The sequence below is a fragment of the Theropithecus gelada genome, chromosome 2 (genome assembly GCF_003255815.1).
Source record: "Theropithecus gelada isolate Dixy chromosome 2, Tgel_1.0, whole genome shotgun sequence".
Classification (NCBI taxonomy): domain Eukaryota; kingdom Metazoa; phylum Chordata; class Mammalia; order Primates; family Cercopithecidae; genus Theropithecus; species Theropithecus gelada.
Window position 1 is genome coordinate 125,481,162 of NC_037669.1, and position 17,127 is coordinate 125,498,288.

The 17,127-nt window shown below is 34.8% G+C and overlaps 1 protein-coding gene across 2 annotated transcripts in view; it reads left to right on the top strand.

The window, feature by feature from the left end:
* Positions 1-12,515, top strand: part of BCHE (butyrylcholinesterase) — a 69,270-nt gene extending 56,755 nt beyond the window's left edge. Inside the window, exon 5 of one of the 2 annotated variants that reach the window (XR_003118185.1) lies at positions 11,914-12,507. Coding sequence is in view for 1 of the 2 variants with exons in the window: in XM_025377063.1 (XP_025232848.1) it covers positions 11,914-12,038 (125 nt within the window). In the remaining variant the exon portion in view is untranslated. Of the gene's footprint in view, positions 1-11,913 lie in introns of both variants that reach the window. The other variant, XM_025377063.1, reaches the window with a different exon arrangement.
* The last annotated feature ends 4,612 nt before the right edge of the window (positions 12,516-17,127 follow it).

The window sequence follows — 17,127 nt, forward strand, 5'->3', positions numbered from 1 at the left end:
TGGGCATCTCAGAGCTGTATTTGATTGTTTCATATGCCTTTGGATCATCAGACATTACTCACCAAAATTATAATAATGTACTCCATCTGCTTGGGAAATGTTTCTGATATACCAGTCAGTGCTCTGCATATTACCAAATGTTCTGTGACATAATATATAACTAGAGATGGGATTCTGCTTCTCTTGGCAGAGCAACAGTGCCGTCCTTGTGTCCTCCGGGTGTAAATAACGATGAGGTAACTCATTAATCTGCCAAGAGACCCAAAGAGATACTATGATTTACCGTTATCACATACTACATATTCTTAATCTTTATTTAAAATATTTTTATATGAGAGGGTTATAATTTGAGATAAAATTAGTGGGTTATTTTAAGTGACTTATTTATTATAAGCCAAGCTGAGCCATTCTGGTTGAATCATATATGATCTATTGCAATTTATGTGATGATACAATAAAATTTGAATGTCAGCATTTTTAAAAACTATCCTTCACAAATTTCTGTTTCCAAGTACTTACCTGTCAGAAAGCAGATTAAATAAACAAACTCCAAAGTTTTTGGCCAGCTGCCGCTATTTCCCATACAATGTTGAACAAATTCCTAGCTTGTGTAACACTGAGCTCTATGGAAATATTTATCTAGCTGTGGTCTAGGACCATGCATAAGGTTGGGTTCAGTGTGTCTTGAAAATATAATTTTGTATTATACCATTTTTTCTAATTAATTCTCCCATAATAAGGTTTTCATATTAGATATATTTTATAATTTTAAAGTAAATGCATGAGAGGATTATTGTAACATGTATTCATTAGTAATAAAAATGTTACATTTGAACAAAGTCAGTTTGAAGTTAGAAGGATTTGTTTTATAAATAAATAGTTTGGACAGATTAAAAAGATTAAGGGCCCATGTTCTTGCCATACCTTACATTTTTCAAGTCACAAAACTTCAAATATTTTAATCTTTAATGTTTTGAGAATGGGTTATTCAGATGACCTGGGCTAAAGTTTTTGTAATTTTTTTTAAAGCAACTCTATACGTAAAGAAAAATTTCAAAGAATAACTACTAGCTGGCTTTCTTAAAAGGAAAAATGTTTACGTTACTCAAGATGGAAGCCCAATAAGCTTTGTAAGTACCACCTCAGCAGTAGTTTACATTTGAGCAATAAATGTTCTCAAATAAAATGATCCTTCAGACTTGTTTAAATACACAAATTCTAACGCTTACTTTCAGACCATACTTCAGCACATGGCTATGCTGTTATTGCATGCACCTGCAAGAAATAAAATTCACAATATTTATTTCAAATGTTACAAATTCAGATTTACACAAGAATATAACTATTCAATATTACAATCTCATACCTATTTGAAAAAAGAAAAGGAAGTAGAAAAATGACCCATTATCAAGGATAATATTTTTTTCACTAAAAGTGGAAGGGTAAATTTATTTAAAGAACAAAAGTCCTTCATTTTATCCCAATGAAGAAAAAACGTTAGATCCAATAATTCCTCCTTTGACCTTTGAATAAATCGTGCTTGCCAACACTAAAAACCACGTGTAAATTTAAGGGCCAAAATACCCTTTGGACTGGTTACTTTGAGAGTCATTTACTGCTATTTGCTAATCAGCAAGACTGTCAGTCAAAGATGAGGGAGTGCAAAAGTGATTTTGAGAAAATAATGATACTAGCTTATTGTCTTAATATGCCTGAATTATAAATTCCTCATTAAAAGCAAAACAAAACAAATAAACAAGTGGCTTTAAATAACTTAGTAATCAAGTTAAATTAACTGTTTCACTTTAAATGACATGAAGTCTTCACAAAGCCTAGCTTGAGTTTATACTGGTTCACTATATGATCTTACCCCATACTCAAAATTACAACAGAACAATTAATGATTGAGATTTATTGCATAAAGAAGTATGCATTCCGTGACAAGTTTAATAACTGATCAAAAACAGAAAAATAATAATGTGATGGAGACAGAAGAGATTTTCAGTGAACACTCAAATACATGAAGAATGTTGTTGTTGTGTCTTAATTATGATGGCAAACATAATTAAATATCAGTATAATCTCTTCTATCTTCACTTCCACTAGCAATTATGGGTTAATTCGCCTCTGCATTCTCTTCTGCTAGGGTCTGAATGTTTGTGTCCCCCTAAAATTCATATGTTGACATCCTAATCACTAAGGTGCTGGTATTAGAAGGCAAATCCTTAGAGAGGTCATGAGTTCATGGAGACAAAGCCCATTCAAAAGGGATTAATGCTCTAAAAAAAAAAAAAAAAAAAAAAAAAAAAAAATTCCTGAGAGAACTCCCCCATTCCTCCATGTGAGAACATAGCAATGAGACTGCCACCTATGAACCAGAAAACAGGTCATCATCAGACACCAGTCTACTGTTGCTTGATCTTAGATGGAAGTCTAATCTGCTAGAAAGCCTCCTCAACTGTGAAAAATAAATTTCTGTTGTACATAAGCTACCCAGTGTATGATGTTTTATTTATGGCAGTGTGAATGGACTAAAATATTTTCTAATTCCTTAGACTTTATTATTATTATTTTTTTTTTTTTTTGAGACGGAGTCTTGCTCTGTCACCCAGGCTGGAGTGCTGTGGCCGGATCTCAGCTCACTGCAAGCTCCGCCTCCCGGGTTCCCGCCATTCTCCTGCCTCAGCCTCCCGAGTAGCTGGGACTACAGGCGCCCGCCACCTCGCCCGGCTAGTTTTTTTGTATTTTTTTGTAGAGACGGGGTTTCACCGTGTTCGCCAGGATGGTCTCGATCTCCTGACCTCGTGATCCGCCCGTCTCGGCCTCCCAAAGTGCTGGGATTACAGGCTTGAGCCACCGCGCCCGGCCTAGACTTTATTAAATAGACTTGGCTCTGGTGAAAATTTACTCAGTGTTCTTTTTGGCTAGACAGAACACAACAACCACACACACAAAAAAACTTATCATTATTATTTTCACAGGAGAGAAAACAATTTTTTTTTCAAATAAGACAATACATGCAAAACAAAGATCACGAAGAAGTGAACTAAAAAAGTTATGCCAATATGTTTATAAATTTACTATTTCACAGATTGCCTTCCATGACTCTTCCCTTCTCTTTACCCTGTGAGACATTAAACAAAAAACTGATTCCCATCTTTTCTATCGCCCCAAAACCCACACACACAAAGCAAATTGTCTCTGTTTTACAATCACAAGACTTGGTGACATTTGAAATAATTTTAAAGCAGTGAAATCATTCATATTACTGAGTTGGTTAAAAAGGATATTATTGTTGATTTAAAATTGGGCATAGAAAACTGAAGAATAAAAATATAACAGATTAATAGGTCATATGTATCAAGGTAAATATATATATATGTAATGTATTCATACTTATATGTAGAGCCTCTAACTTCTTATTAGATTTATGTCCTATTAATATGCTTTGAAAATTTATACTAAAACTACTAGCCTAGGTATAAAGTACTATCCTTTTTCCAAGGAATTCTCAGGTCAACAATATGAGTAGCTACATTTAGTTATGCACATTGTATCATACAAATTCACATTTTCTGTGTATGTTTACCACTCATCCATTAGGCAATTATTTTTAGAAAATAAAAACTTTATTATTTTTCATACCACATAAAAATTTATAATCTGCCAGCTTTTAACTGTTTTATGCATACTGAGCCATTTGGTCTTTTGCAGAATTTTCTTTATTTTTTTATATACTTTAAGTTCTGGGATACATGTGTAGAACGTGCAGTTTTGTTACATAGGTATACATGTGCCATGGCGGCTTGTTGAGCCTATCAACCCGTCGTCTAGGTTTTAAGCCTCGCATCCATTAGCTGTATGTCCTAATGCTCTTCCTCTCCTCACTCTTCACCCCCGACTGGCCCCAGTGTGTATTGTTCCCCTCCCTGTGTCCATGTGTTCTCATTGTTCAGCTCCCACTTATGAGTGAGAACAGGCGGTGTTTGGTTTTCTGTTCCTGTGTTAGTTGTGTTAGTTTGCTGATGATGGTGGCTTCCAGCTTCATCCATGTCCCTGCAAAGGACATTATCTCATACCTTTTTATGACTGCATAGTATTCCGTGGTATATATGTACCACATTTTCTTTATCCAGTCTGTCATTGATAGGTTTTTGGGTTGGTTTCATATCTTTACTATTGTAAATAGTACTGCAATAAACATACATGTGCATGGGCTTTATTTATTTATTTGAGACAAAATTTCACTCTTGTTGCCTAGGCTGGAGTACAATGATGCGATCTCGGCTCACTGCAACCTCCATCTCCTGGGTTCAAGCGATTTTCCTGCCTCAGCCTCTGGAGTAACTGGGATTGCAGGCATATGCCACCACACCCAGCTAATTTTGTATTTTTAGTAGAGCCGGGGTTTCTCTATGTTGGTCAGGCTGATCTAGAACTCCCGACCTCAGGTGATCTGCCTACCTTGGCCTCCCAAAGTGCAGGGCTTACAGGCGTGAGCCACTGCACCTGGCCATGCATGGTTTATAGTTGGATAATTTATATTCCTTTGGGTATACACCCAGTAATGGGATTGCTGGGTCAAATGGTATTTCTGGTTCTAGATCCTTGAGGAATTGCCACACTGTCTTCCACAATGGTTGAACTAATTTACATTCCCACCAATAGTGTAAAAGCATTCCTATTTCTCCACAGCCTCACCAGTATCTACTGTTTCTTGACTTTATAATAATTGCCTTTCTGACTGGTGTGAGATGGTATCTCATTGTGGTTTTGATTTTTATTTCTCTAATGATCAGTGATGTTAAGCCTTTTTTCGTATGTTTTTTGGAAGCATAAATGTCTTCTTTTGAGATGTGTCTGTTCGTATCATTTGCCCAATTTTGATGGGGTTCTTTGCTTTTCTCTTATAAATTTGTTTAAATTCCTTGTAGATTCTGGATATTAGACCCTTTGTCAGATGGATAGATTGCAAAAATTTTCTCTCATTCTGTAGGTTGTCTATTCACTCTGATGATAGTTTATTTTGCTGTGCAGAAGCTCTTCAGTTTAACTATACCCACATTTGTCAATTTTGGCTTTGGCTGCAATTGCTTTTGGCATTTTTGTCATGAAGTCTTTGCCCATGCCTTTGTCCTGAATGGTACTGCTTAGGTTTTCTTCTAGAATTGTTATTATTTGAGGTTTTACCATCAAGTTTTTAATCCATCTTGAGTTAATCTTTGTATAAAGTGTAAGGAAGGGGTTCAGTTTCAGTTTTCTGCATATGGCTAACCAGTTTTCTCAGCACCATTTATTAGATAAGGAATGCTTTCCCCATTGCTTGTTTTTTCAGGTTTGTCAAAGAACAAATTGTTGTAGATATGTGGTGTTATTTCTGAGGTTTCTGTTCTGTGTCATTGGTCTATATGCCTCTTTTGGTACTAATACCATGCTGTTTTGGTTACTGTAGCCTTGTATAGTTTGAAGTCAGATAGCGTGATACCTACAGCTTTGTTCTTTTCGTTTAAGATTGTTTTGGCTATGCAGGCTCTTTTTTGGTACCATATTAAATTTAAAGTAGATTTTTCTAATTCTGTGAAGAAATTCAATGGTAGTTTAATGGGAATAGCATAGAATCTATAAATTAATTTGGGCAGTATGACCATTTTCATGATACTGATTCTTCCTATCCATGAGGATGAAATGTTTTTCCATTTATTTGTGTACTTTTAGTTCTTTGAGTAGTGGTTTGTAGTTCTCCTTGAAGAGGTCTTTCACATCCTTTGTTAGCTGTGTTCCTACATATTTCATTCTCTTTGTAGCAATTGTGAATGGGAGTTCATTCATGATTTGGCTCTCTGCTTGTCTATTATTGGCATATAGGAATGCTTGTGATTTCTGCACATTGATTTTGTATCCTAAGACTTTGCTGAATTTGCTTACCAGCTTCAGGAGGTTTTGGGCTGAGATGATGCAGTTTTCTAAACATAGAATCATGTTGTCTACAAACAGAGACAACTTGACTTCCTTTCTTTTTATTTGAATACCCTTTCTTTCTCTTGTCTGGTTGCCCTGGCCAGAACTTCCAATATTGTGTGAATAGGAGTGGTGAGAGAGGGCATTCTTGTCTTGTGCCGGTTTTCAAAGGGAATGTTTCCAGCTTTTGCCCATTTAATATGATATTGGCTATGAGTTTGTCATAAATAGATCTTGTTAGTTTGAGATACGTTCCATCAATACCTAGTTTGTTGAGACTTTTTAACATGAGGGGATGTTGAATTTTATCGAAGGCCATTTCCCTTGCAGAATTTTCGAAGTTTCTTTTCCTAGAGAGTGGAAAATGTACTCGCATCCATAGTACGAGATTAATATGTTGTCAAAATTACAATGAGTATGAGTAATGCTGGTATAATCCCCTCTCCAAAATAGCACTTAACATTTTTCTTAAAGCCAACACAAGTATTTTGCAGGTTCGGAGGGCGACTGGTTTGCAAAATATTTATTAATGAAAACTAATGTGAAGTGTTCCTAATAGCAATTATCCATGAAAATATAAAAAATGGAAAGAGAAAAAAAAAATTCTAAATAGACATTTGTGGTGGTTTTAAATGGGTCATCTTTCCTAGGTAGTTGACAGTTAACTAGTTTCTGAATGTTTTTCAGGACATCTTATCAGATGTATAACAAGATACCTAATAGAAATATAATTTATCTTTTAAAAAATCTTTTTTGTCAACTAATTTGGTAACATTTACAGAGCCTATACACTGTTGCTGTGAGCCAGGAACTGCACTAGCAGCTAGAGCTACACAGATGAAAATGACAGGGTCTGCTTACTCACAGTGAAGTGGAGTCAGGGCCCAGGACCATGAAAAGCTTTTAAGAAGAGAAGATACCTGCACTGAATCTCAATGTGAAGGCAAAGTGGATAAGCAGGAATCAGAGATGAAGTGTCTTGTGTATCATGCTTAGGAATTTAAATTATATCCTAAGTAAAGCCATTTAGTAATTTTAAATGGGAAACTGACATGTTCTGGTTATTGATTCATAAATGTATAAGCTTTTACTATATTCACGAGTTTTATTTTTTACCTTTGTCTTCTTAGAGTATGTAAGACTATTATGGCATCAACATGATAATTTCATTTCTGAGGTAGGGTCGTTCTTCCAAATAGCTTCTTTTGTTTGCTGGTTCATTCGCATCAGGAATATATTCACTTCTCTTATATTTATTTTATTTATGCTTTAAAAATTAATCTAAAATTGCTTTTTCTTGTTTTAGTGAAAAGGACTTACTAGTAAATTTGCCTCTGAATGCAAATTTGGAAATATCATCTATGTTTGCATAAACAGTTGACTCTGGAAAACAACTTGGGGATTAGGGGCACCAACCCTTGCACAGTTGAAAATATGCCTGTAACTCTCGAATCCCCCAAAATTTAACTACTGATTAAGTTGACTAATTAAGCCTACTTGACTAGACCTTACCAATAACATAAACATTTGATTACCATATATTATGAATAATATTTGTATTATATGCTATATTATTATAATAAAGTAAGCTGTTGTAAAGAAAATGAAAATCATAAGATAGAGAAATTGAGTGGAAGTTGATCATCATAAAAGTTTTCGTACTTGTCATCTTCACACTGAGTAGGCTGAGGAGGAGGAGGAGGAGGGGAAAGGAGGTGTTGGTCTTGCTGTCTCTGGAGTGACAGAGGTGGAAGAAAATCCACATATAAGTGGATTTGTGCAGTTCAGACTCCTGTTGTTCAAGGTCAACTGTGTGTATATTTTTTACTTTTTCTTTTAAACATTTGTACTTGCAAATTTGCTTTGCCCTTGCACACAGAGATTTGCTTTGGAGAAACTTATTTTTTAATATCTCTACACATATGTGTAAGTTATAAATATTCACAAACTGTCTTAAGTATTAGATAATCTTTTTAACTGATATGTCTATTTGATCTTTTGACATCTTGACATGAAATTTATTTTATAAAAAATAAATTATATAGTTTCCTATTTTACATATTTATGTATTAAATGCAAATTTAGTAAGTTCTATTGGGGGTGATAATTAATGTAACAACACGTTATTTTTAACACATTGTTTTTCTTTGACAAAAGTAAACTATCTATCTCTAAGGTTACATATGCTTTAAATCAACTATATTCTTACTACATAGTTATATGAATAAGGTCCTCAATGTCCTTAATTATTTCTGCTCTATTTTTATTTAAGAAATAATAAAGATGCATGAAATTCTACAATCATGAAGATATTTCTCTGAAAAATAATTATGAGAGTTGTAAGCTTTATTAATATTGAAGATTTAAAATCCTATTAATACATACTTATTTACGCATTTATTTTTTGGCCTTGATTGTTACCATACCTGCTATACATGTTGCCAACTCTGATTTGTTTATTTTATTTACATTTCTGCTATATATTTGCCCTTGTTCTTTTATTTTCACTCCTCTATATTACTGTATTTTACATGTATTATTTAAATGCCATCAGCTGAGGTCAATGGATAAATACTATGCGACCTATTGTTGATATTATGAATTAAGACACTTTTTATACATATTATTATATAGTATGATCATTGTAGTATGCATAAAGAGGACTTTATATTTACTCTCTACATAAGAATCTGGAAAGGTCAATCAATTGATTCATCATTTTTCTTGATAAAATATAATTAAAACCGTAATATATTATGGTAATCTTTCCATTTTGTTCACAGTATCCAAAACACAAAATGTTACCACTATAAAGAAGAGAAAATAATAAAAAAAAACTATTTCTACAAGTTAGGGTTCTTTATTTCTAAAATTAATTTTTATCTTCTTTAAAGAAAACATCACATCAATATTTGACCTGTGAATTTAGTATCAAGCCTCCACTTTCTTTTTCTCTCTACACATTTCTTTTTCTTCTCTCATTCAGAATTTGATTATTTTTCCCTTTCTTATAAAAAATATTTATACTTAGAGAATGACAATCAACGTTGCTATTATCATTACATTTATGGACTTTCAGACACCATGAGGCATGAAAAGAAACATCGGTGGCAGCGTTCTTCTTCCTTTATATCTCTGAATTCATACAAAACATATATTGATTCCTTTACAATAAGTACATTGAGTTAGAAGCCTGCATTTTGGTTGAGGTTACAATTCTAAGAAACTTACATTGTTTGAGCATTATGACCGTTCTACAATATAATTATGTTTTAATTAATCAATTGTAAAGCAAATACCCCCATAAAGGTCTTTATTCCCTCAAATTTTAAGTAAGTTAAAATTTGCTAATCAAGTTTAATCTCTGTTTATAATGTGCCAGCCCTCACTTTTTTATTATGATGTTCCAACCATTTAAGTTAGATGGTTTTTAATCATGAATATTGCTGATGTTGATAATAATATGAAAATTGAGTTGTGACTAGATTTTGTCGTCTTAGTAATAAACAAGCCAACATGAAATAAGAAGAAAAAAGAAAGAGAGGAGGACTTAAAAAAGAAGAAGATGAAAGAGGAAAACTTTTAATTTTGAATTTGATTTATTTCAAACTCAATATTGTATTTACTTTTATGGCATATTAGCTTTCTCTGGATTTTGTTAGAAAATAATTAAATGTTTCATAGTTTATTGTCTTAATCAATGCCCCCTATTTCTAAAGCAGAATAGTATTTAGATTTATAGAGCATTTGTGCACTTAAAAGCATTTAAATTGTATAGACATTTGATTATGGCACATAGGAAATAAATGTAAATTTATATAAATCAGTGAATTTGGTATTATTCCATGAACAAGAAAAGAAAATCAGATCTAGGACACTTTCTATAAGGATTAAAATTCATGGTCTAAATTTTAAATTACCAAAAATTTATTTATCAAGAAAAGATTTTCTGGACTTTAGAGTTTTTATTTTATATAAGTAACATTGAAAACAGCATTTATTTATTTTTTAAAAGACCATAGAAGTGGATGATTTGATGTGATACATAACATCTTTCTTCCACATGTAATCTTTTTTGACCCTTTATAGAAGTTCTATTATTCACACACACAAAAAAGTGATTATAGTGATTGACTTTTTTAAAAGCCATTTTACATGAAAGTGAAACATTTTATGTAAACTTTCAAATATTTTTCCAATATCCAAGCATTATGAACATTTCAAACCTAAATATATCCTAAATTACAAGGGATATTGTAATGTCTGTACAAATATTTAAGTATTTTTATTTTTGTACTAGCTTAAAATGAGTCACTACATTTTCTCCTCCAAAGTAATATCTTACAAAGTTTAATTAATTTCAAAGATTTCTAACTGAAAAGTATGTATTAGAAGAGTTGCCAGTCCCTACTTTCAGTATACATGAAATTACTTAAAATTTTTTGGTAGCTTAGCATTCTAAAAGTTTAAAAAGTAAGAAAACCACAGTTATATATAATGCTTATTATGCCTTTATATCAGGAACAGAAATATGTGTCTTAAAACATGGTAATTTAATAGTTTTTACTGTTCATAATCTGTATTATTTAACAATACACTTCCAAATAAATCAGAATTTCAAAGTTCTTGAAGTATGTAGACCATTTGTGGTTCACCACCTCACACTATTCCTGCCTACAAACTCCTTTCTCCTAACACATGCATATACTTCGCAAACTACTTGAAAACAGAAATTATCTTACTCATCTTTCTATTTTACAACACAATTAATAAACTGCTTTCACAGTAAGTGGCTGAAACAATGACTAAACATTGTTTCCTATTAAAATGTATTGACCGGGGATGGTGACTCATGACCGTATTCTCAGCACTTTGGGAGGCTGAGGCGGGCGGATCACCTGGGGTCAGGAGGTCGAGACCAGCCTGGCCAACCAACATGGTGAAACCCCATCTCTACCAAAAATACAAAAATTAGCCAAGCATGGTGGTGACGCATCTGTAATCCAGCTGCTCGGGAGTCTGAGGAGGGAGAATCTCTTGAACCCAGGAGGCAGAGGTTGCAGTGAGCTGAGATGGCGCCATTGCACTCCAGTCTGGGTGGCAAGAGTGAAACTCTGTCTCAAAAAATAATAATAAAATAATGTATTATAATAAGGGTAAAATCTATGTGGAATGACAATTACAAAGTTATCCTTATGCATTAATAAATACAGTATGCCCTTTGTATTTATGGATTACACATCTATGGATTTACCTAACCATGAGTCAAAAACATTTGATAAATAAATGCATCTATACTAAACATATACAGATGTTTTTTCTTATGATTATTCCCTAAACAATATAATATAATAAACATTTACATAGCACTTTCATTATATTAGGTATAAATTATCTAGGGATGCGCATAGCTTATATGAAAATGTTATGCCATTTTACATAAGGCACTTGAGTATCTGAGGATTTTGGTATCCCTGAGAGGTCCTAGAACCAACTCCCCACAAATACTAAGGATGACTGTATTCATACATAATTTTCATCAGAAATAATGATGTTTTATAACTATATATGTAAATTAGACCATTAAATTAAATTTATGTTATTTTAAAACGGGTCAAGAGAAGAGCGTAATATCTACATATCTTCTTGAAAACTAAAGAAAATATATGTAATGTAATTATGCATAATACAATATATAAACTCATTTTCCATTTTATACGTTACACTTTACATAAATTATATATATTGTTTGCATTTTCACATAATCTGTAAAGATTTTATTAAAATCTATTTTCAGGCAGAAAGAGCTAATAATAAATAATAAAGAATAAGTGAAAAAAGAAAATAATGCTGTACAGTGTAGTTAGAGAAAATGGCTTTTGTATTCTAAATTGTTTTTCAATTAATGAAACAGATTAAAATTTAGATTAATACAACTTATTCTATGTTTTACAGGAAATATTGATGAAGCAGAATGGGAGTGGAAAGCAGGATTCCATCGCTGGAGCAATTACATGATGGACTGGAAAAATCAATTTAATGATTACACTAGCAAGAAAGAAAGTTGTGTGGGTCTCTAATTAATAGATTTACCCTTTATAGAACATTTATTTTCCTTTAGATCAAGGCAAAAATATCAGGAGCTTTCTTACACACCTACTAAGAAAGCTATTATGTAGCTGAAACAAAAATGCCAGAAGGATGATATCGATTCCTCACATCTTTAACTTAGTATTTTACCTAGCATTTCAAAATCCAAATGGCTAGAACGTGTTTAAATTTCACAATATACAGTTGTACAATTAATTATATGCATATTAAAACAATGTCCTGCTTCAATTTATTTCTTTCCTTAATAAATTTAAGTTTTTTCCACCCAAAATTATCAGTGGTCTGCTTTTAGTCACATGTATTTTCATTACCACTTGTAAAAAGGTATCTTTTTTAAATGAATTAAATTTTGAAACACTGTACACCATAGTTTACAATATTATGTTTCCTAATTAAAATATGAATTTAATGTCAATATGAGATATTAAAATAAGCACAGAAAATCATTGGTCTCTTTGTTTTTTATATAAAGGCAAGAAAGAATCTTAAAATGAGAGGCTCGGTCACTTTAAAACACTTTATAATAGAAACAGAATGCTGCTACCAAGAAACAAAATGTAAAATAATGTAATTATTTATGTAATGTCTTCAAATTATATTCTTCATTTGACTCTTGCTCTCCCTCACCACCTCTTTTCTCAACTATCCACAAACATGTACATATGTGAATTACCTTTCCTGTAATTCAAAAATTTTTAAAAACCTGGATGCATAGAAGTCTAAAGTTAGGTTGTGTACCACTGGGGACAGGGCAACCCTTGCCTGGACCCAGAAATATTAACATATTAGTAGGAAAATTGTTCAATTCCAGAAGAGAAATGGTTGTACTTTCTGTAGACAAACTATCTTATTTTTGCAATTAAAAAAATTACAGAGCTGCATTTATTAGCATGCTTGGCAAGGGAATATATGCCATTGAATAAATTCACTGAGTAGTTTACTAAAGGAAAGAAGTCAAGATATTTTAAATTGTAGAACAAAGGAGTGTATATTATTTATGCTAATTAAGCATTGAAAATTTGCACTCAGGATAGGACAAATTGAATTTATAGGTCTGTATACTGACGGTTAAAGCATGCCCTATCATTTCTTTTTCTTTTTTTTTTTTCTTTTTTTTTTGAGACAGAGTCTCCCTCTGTCACCCAAGCTGGAGTGCAATGGCACAATCTCAACTCACTGCAACTTCCGCCTCCCAGATTCAAGCAATCCTCCTGATCCTGCCTCAGCCTTCTGAATACCTGGGATTACAGGTGTGCGCCACCACACACAGCTAATTTTTGTATTTTTAGTAGATACAGGGTTTCACCATGTTGGCCATGCTGGTCTTGAACTCCTGACCTCAAGTTATCTGCCTGCCTTGGCCTCCCAAAGTGCTGGGATTACAGGAGTGAGCCACTGTGCCTTGCCTCATGCCCCATTGTTTATTGGTCAAAAAGTGTCTATAGTTAGATATAGTATGTGTCTGTCATCAGCACTCAGTCACTCAAAGTTCATGGTACCCTAGATACAGTTATAATAAGAGTCAAGCCAGTTTTTATATTACTTATGAGGTTACTGTAAACAAAGATATTTGCCTTATTACTTCTCCCTCATTCTGAGAAAAAAACAACCACATGCAGGATAGATGGGTTATTAGATTCTCAATTCTCCACCACCATCTTTGTTTCAGGTGTCATTCTTTCCAGATTCCACTGTTTCTCTCAATCACTTGAGTCTCCTTTTGATGTAGAATACTCTGATATGTAAAACAACAGGAAGACACCTGTTCAACACCATTAAAGACCCTTTAAAAATATACTTAAGATTAATCATTAGGAAAACAACAGATGTTCATAGAACATATGTACAACTGCTAGATATTGAAAGGTGACAACGTGCTAGCAACCCTGGCTCTTGGCACCTCCTCGGCCTCGGCGTCCACTCTGGCAGTGCTTAAGGAGCCCTTCAGTCTGCTCCAGCACTGTGGGAACCTCTATCTGGGCTGGCCGAGGTGGGAGCCTCCTCCCTCTGCTTGCAGGGAGGTGTAGAGGGAGAGGCCTCCAGGAACAAGGACTGCGTGTCATGCTCGTGGGCCAGCGTGAGTTTTGGTGGGCACAGGCATGGGCTCAGCGGCCCTGCACACAGAGCGGCTGGCTGGCACAGCTGGCCCAGGGCAGTGAGGGGCTTAGCACCAGGGTCAGCAGCTGCAGACCCTGTGTTCGAGTTCTCACCAGGCCTCAGCTGCCTCCCTGTGAGGCAGGGCTCGGGACCTGCAGCCCATGATGTCCAAGCCTGCCCCGGTGGTTGGCTCCCGAGCAGCCCCTGCCTCCCCGAGGGGTGCCGCCTCCTGCTCCATGGCGCCCAGTCCCATCAAGGATCCAAGGGCTGAGGAGTGCAGGCGTGGCTGGGGGTGGCCGGTGCTCCGTCTACAGCTCTGGTGCAGAATCCACTAGGTGAAGCCAGCTGGGCTCCTGAGTCTAGTGGGGACTTGGAGAACTTTTATGTGTAGCTAAGGGATCCTAAACACACCAATCATCACTCTGTGCCTAGCTCAGGGTTTGTAAATACACCAATCAGTACTCTGTATCTAGCTAACCTAGTGCAGACTTGGAGAACTTTTCCTTCTAGCACTCTATGTCTAGTTCAAGGACTCTAAGTGCACCAATCAGCACTCTGTGTCTCTCTCAGGGTTTGTAAATACACCAATCAGTACTCTGTATCTCGCTAACCTAGTGGGGACTTGGAGAACTTCCTGTCTAGCACTCTGCGTCTAGCTCAAGGATTATAAACACACCAATCAACACTGTCAAAATGGACCAATCCGCTCTCTGTAAAATAGATCAATCAGCTCTCTGTAAAATGGACCAATCAGCAGGATGTGGGAGGGGTCAGATAAGGGAATAAAAGCAGACTGCCTGAGATAGCCAGCGGGAACCTGTCAGATGTTTTTGTAGTGCCGTGGAAGGTATGTTTTTTTGCTCTTTGCAAGAAATCTTGTTACTGCAGTTTTTGGGTCCATGCTGCCTTTAAGAGCTGTGACTCTCACCGCCAAGGTCTGCAGCTTCACTGCTGTCAGGGAGACCATGAACCCGCCAGAAGGAGGAAGTTTCAGACACATCTGAACGTCTGAAGAAACAAACTCCGGGACACACGATCTTTAAGAACTGTAACTTTTACCGCGAGGGTCAGCAGCTTCATTCTTGAAGTCAGCAAGACCAAGAACACACCAGTTCCGGACACAATATGACAAGTCCTAGTCATATGAAAAGATCTCATGAACTATTTTGTCCCATCTTGGATAAACAATTGGTGTGCTCTCGAATTACATCTAGAAATTCCTTGACTTCTTATAAAGCATTTGGTCAAATGCAACAAGAAGTGTCAGCCCACACGTAAACCTCTCCATGTTTGTTCTATAAAAAGCTAACGTGAAGCTACTCTTCCCAGCACTGTTGCAGAAATCTAGGTTAAGGTTATAAGAACAGCAAGAAACCCACAAAAAAAGTTGCATATCAGAGTCTATGTGAGTTTCCTTACTGAGGTGACCACTTAAAGGTCAGTTTAGAGGGAGGGTTCTAACTCAGGGACTCCCAAGTGATGGTAGAAACTTGGAAATCAGAATTTGTGGCTTCCCCTTGGAAATTTGTACTTCAGTGGGCACATAGATGACAAAAAGTTTGGTGAATTTAGACATTAACAGTGTATAAGTATTAAAACACCAAATGGAATAAAACCCTACCTACAGAACGTACTGTGATGAGATGCTGTCTTAGCATAAATACACAAAGCCATGGGCATTTGTATTCGATACAAAGCCACAGGGGCTATTACCTAATTTTGACAAAACTTTTTAGGTATATTTCTTCGAAGTGTGAAAGAAAATTAGCTCTAAGTTTAGAAAAGAACAAGTGTAGTAAATCCAACCAGTATCAGGGCATTTAGCCCCATCAGTATTTTAAGTACTGGAAAGTAATCGTCCTTTATCATTTGCTATTTAGGTAGTATTATAAAATTAACATAAGTCACATTCCTTAAAAAAAATTACAGTTGGTTGTATTTTTCCAGAAATTGGCTGCTGAATATTATTGGCATGAAGAGTATACTAGTCCATTCTTGCACTACTTTAAAGAAATATGTGAGAATGGGTAATTTATAAAGAAAAGAGGTTTAATAGGCTCACAGTTCCACAAGTTGTACAGGAAGTATGATGGCTTCTGGAAGGGATGCAGAAAATTTTCAATCATGGTTGAAAGTGAAGGGGAAGCAGGCACATCTTACATGGAGAGAGCGGGAGGAAGAGAGAACAAGGGGCAAGTTTTACACATTTTTAAATAACCAGATTTTGTGTGAACTCACTCACTATATAGTACCAAGGGGGATGTTACTAAATCAGTTACAGGAACTCCACTCCCATGATCCAGTTACCTCCCACCAAGCCTCACTTCCAATACTGAGGATTACAATATCATGTGAGATTTCACATTTCAATATTGGATCCAATCAATATTGAAGAGAATAAATTTTAAAGTTAAGGTAATTAATTTCTTGCCCATCCAAAACTAAATTTCATAGATAAATTTTAACATGATTTTAGTTATGGCATTTATGAATAATATTCCAATAAATAGAACTTTCCTGACATTGCTGAAGAGGGGTGAAAAACTCAGTACAATTTCTTGTTGTAGCTGTAGTCTTACTAAATTTAATATACTCTGTAAACAGTTTGTGTTAAAATGAGATGATCAAAAAAAATTAGATTTTTTTGGACTAAATATACTTAATGTAAATGTAAATCAGAAGCACTATTTATCAACACCATCTTGGTGATACCTTCAGATCGAAAAAGAATAAAACTGGGACACCAGTTTTATAAATGTATACATGCATATGTACATGTATACTTACATAATTTATACATACAGGAGACTGTTAATGTCCAACACACGATTACAGTGATGAAAATTGCATTTTATTTTTAAGGAGCCATTCAATAAATGTCTCCAAAAGAAGGAAAAAAGAAGGACATTTTGAATGCTAGAAAAGGACAGTCTGTGGTGATCATGTGAAGGTCATCTAATT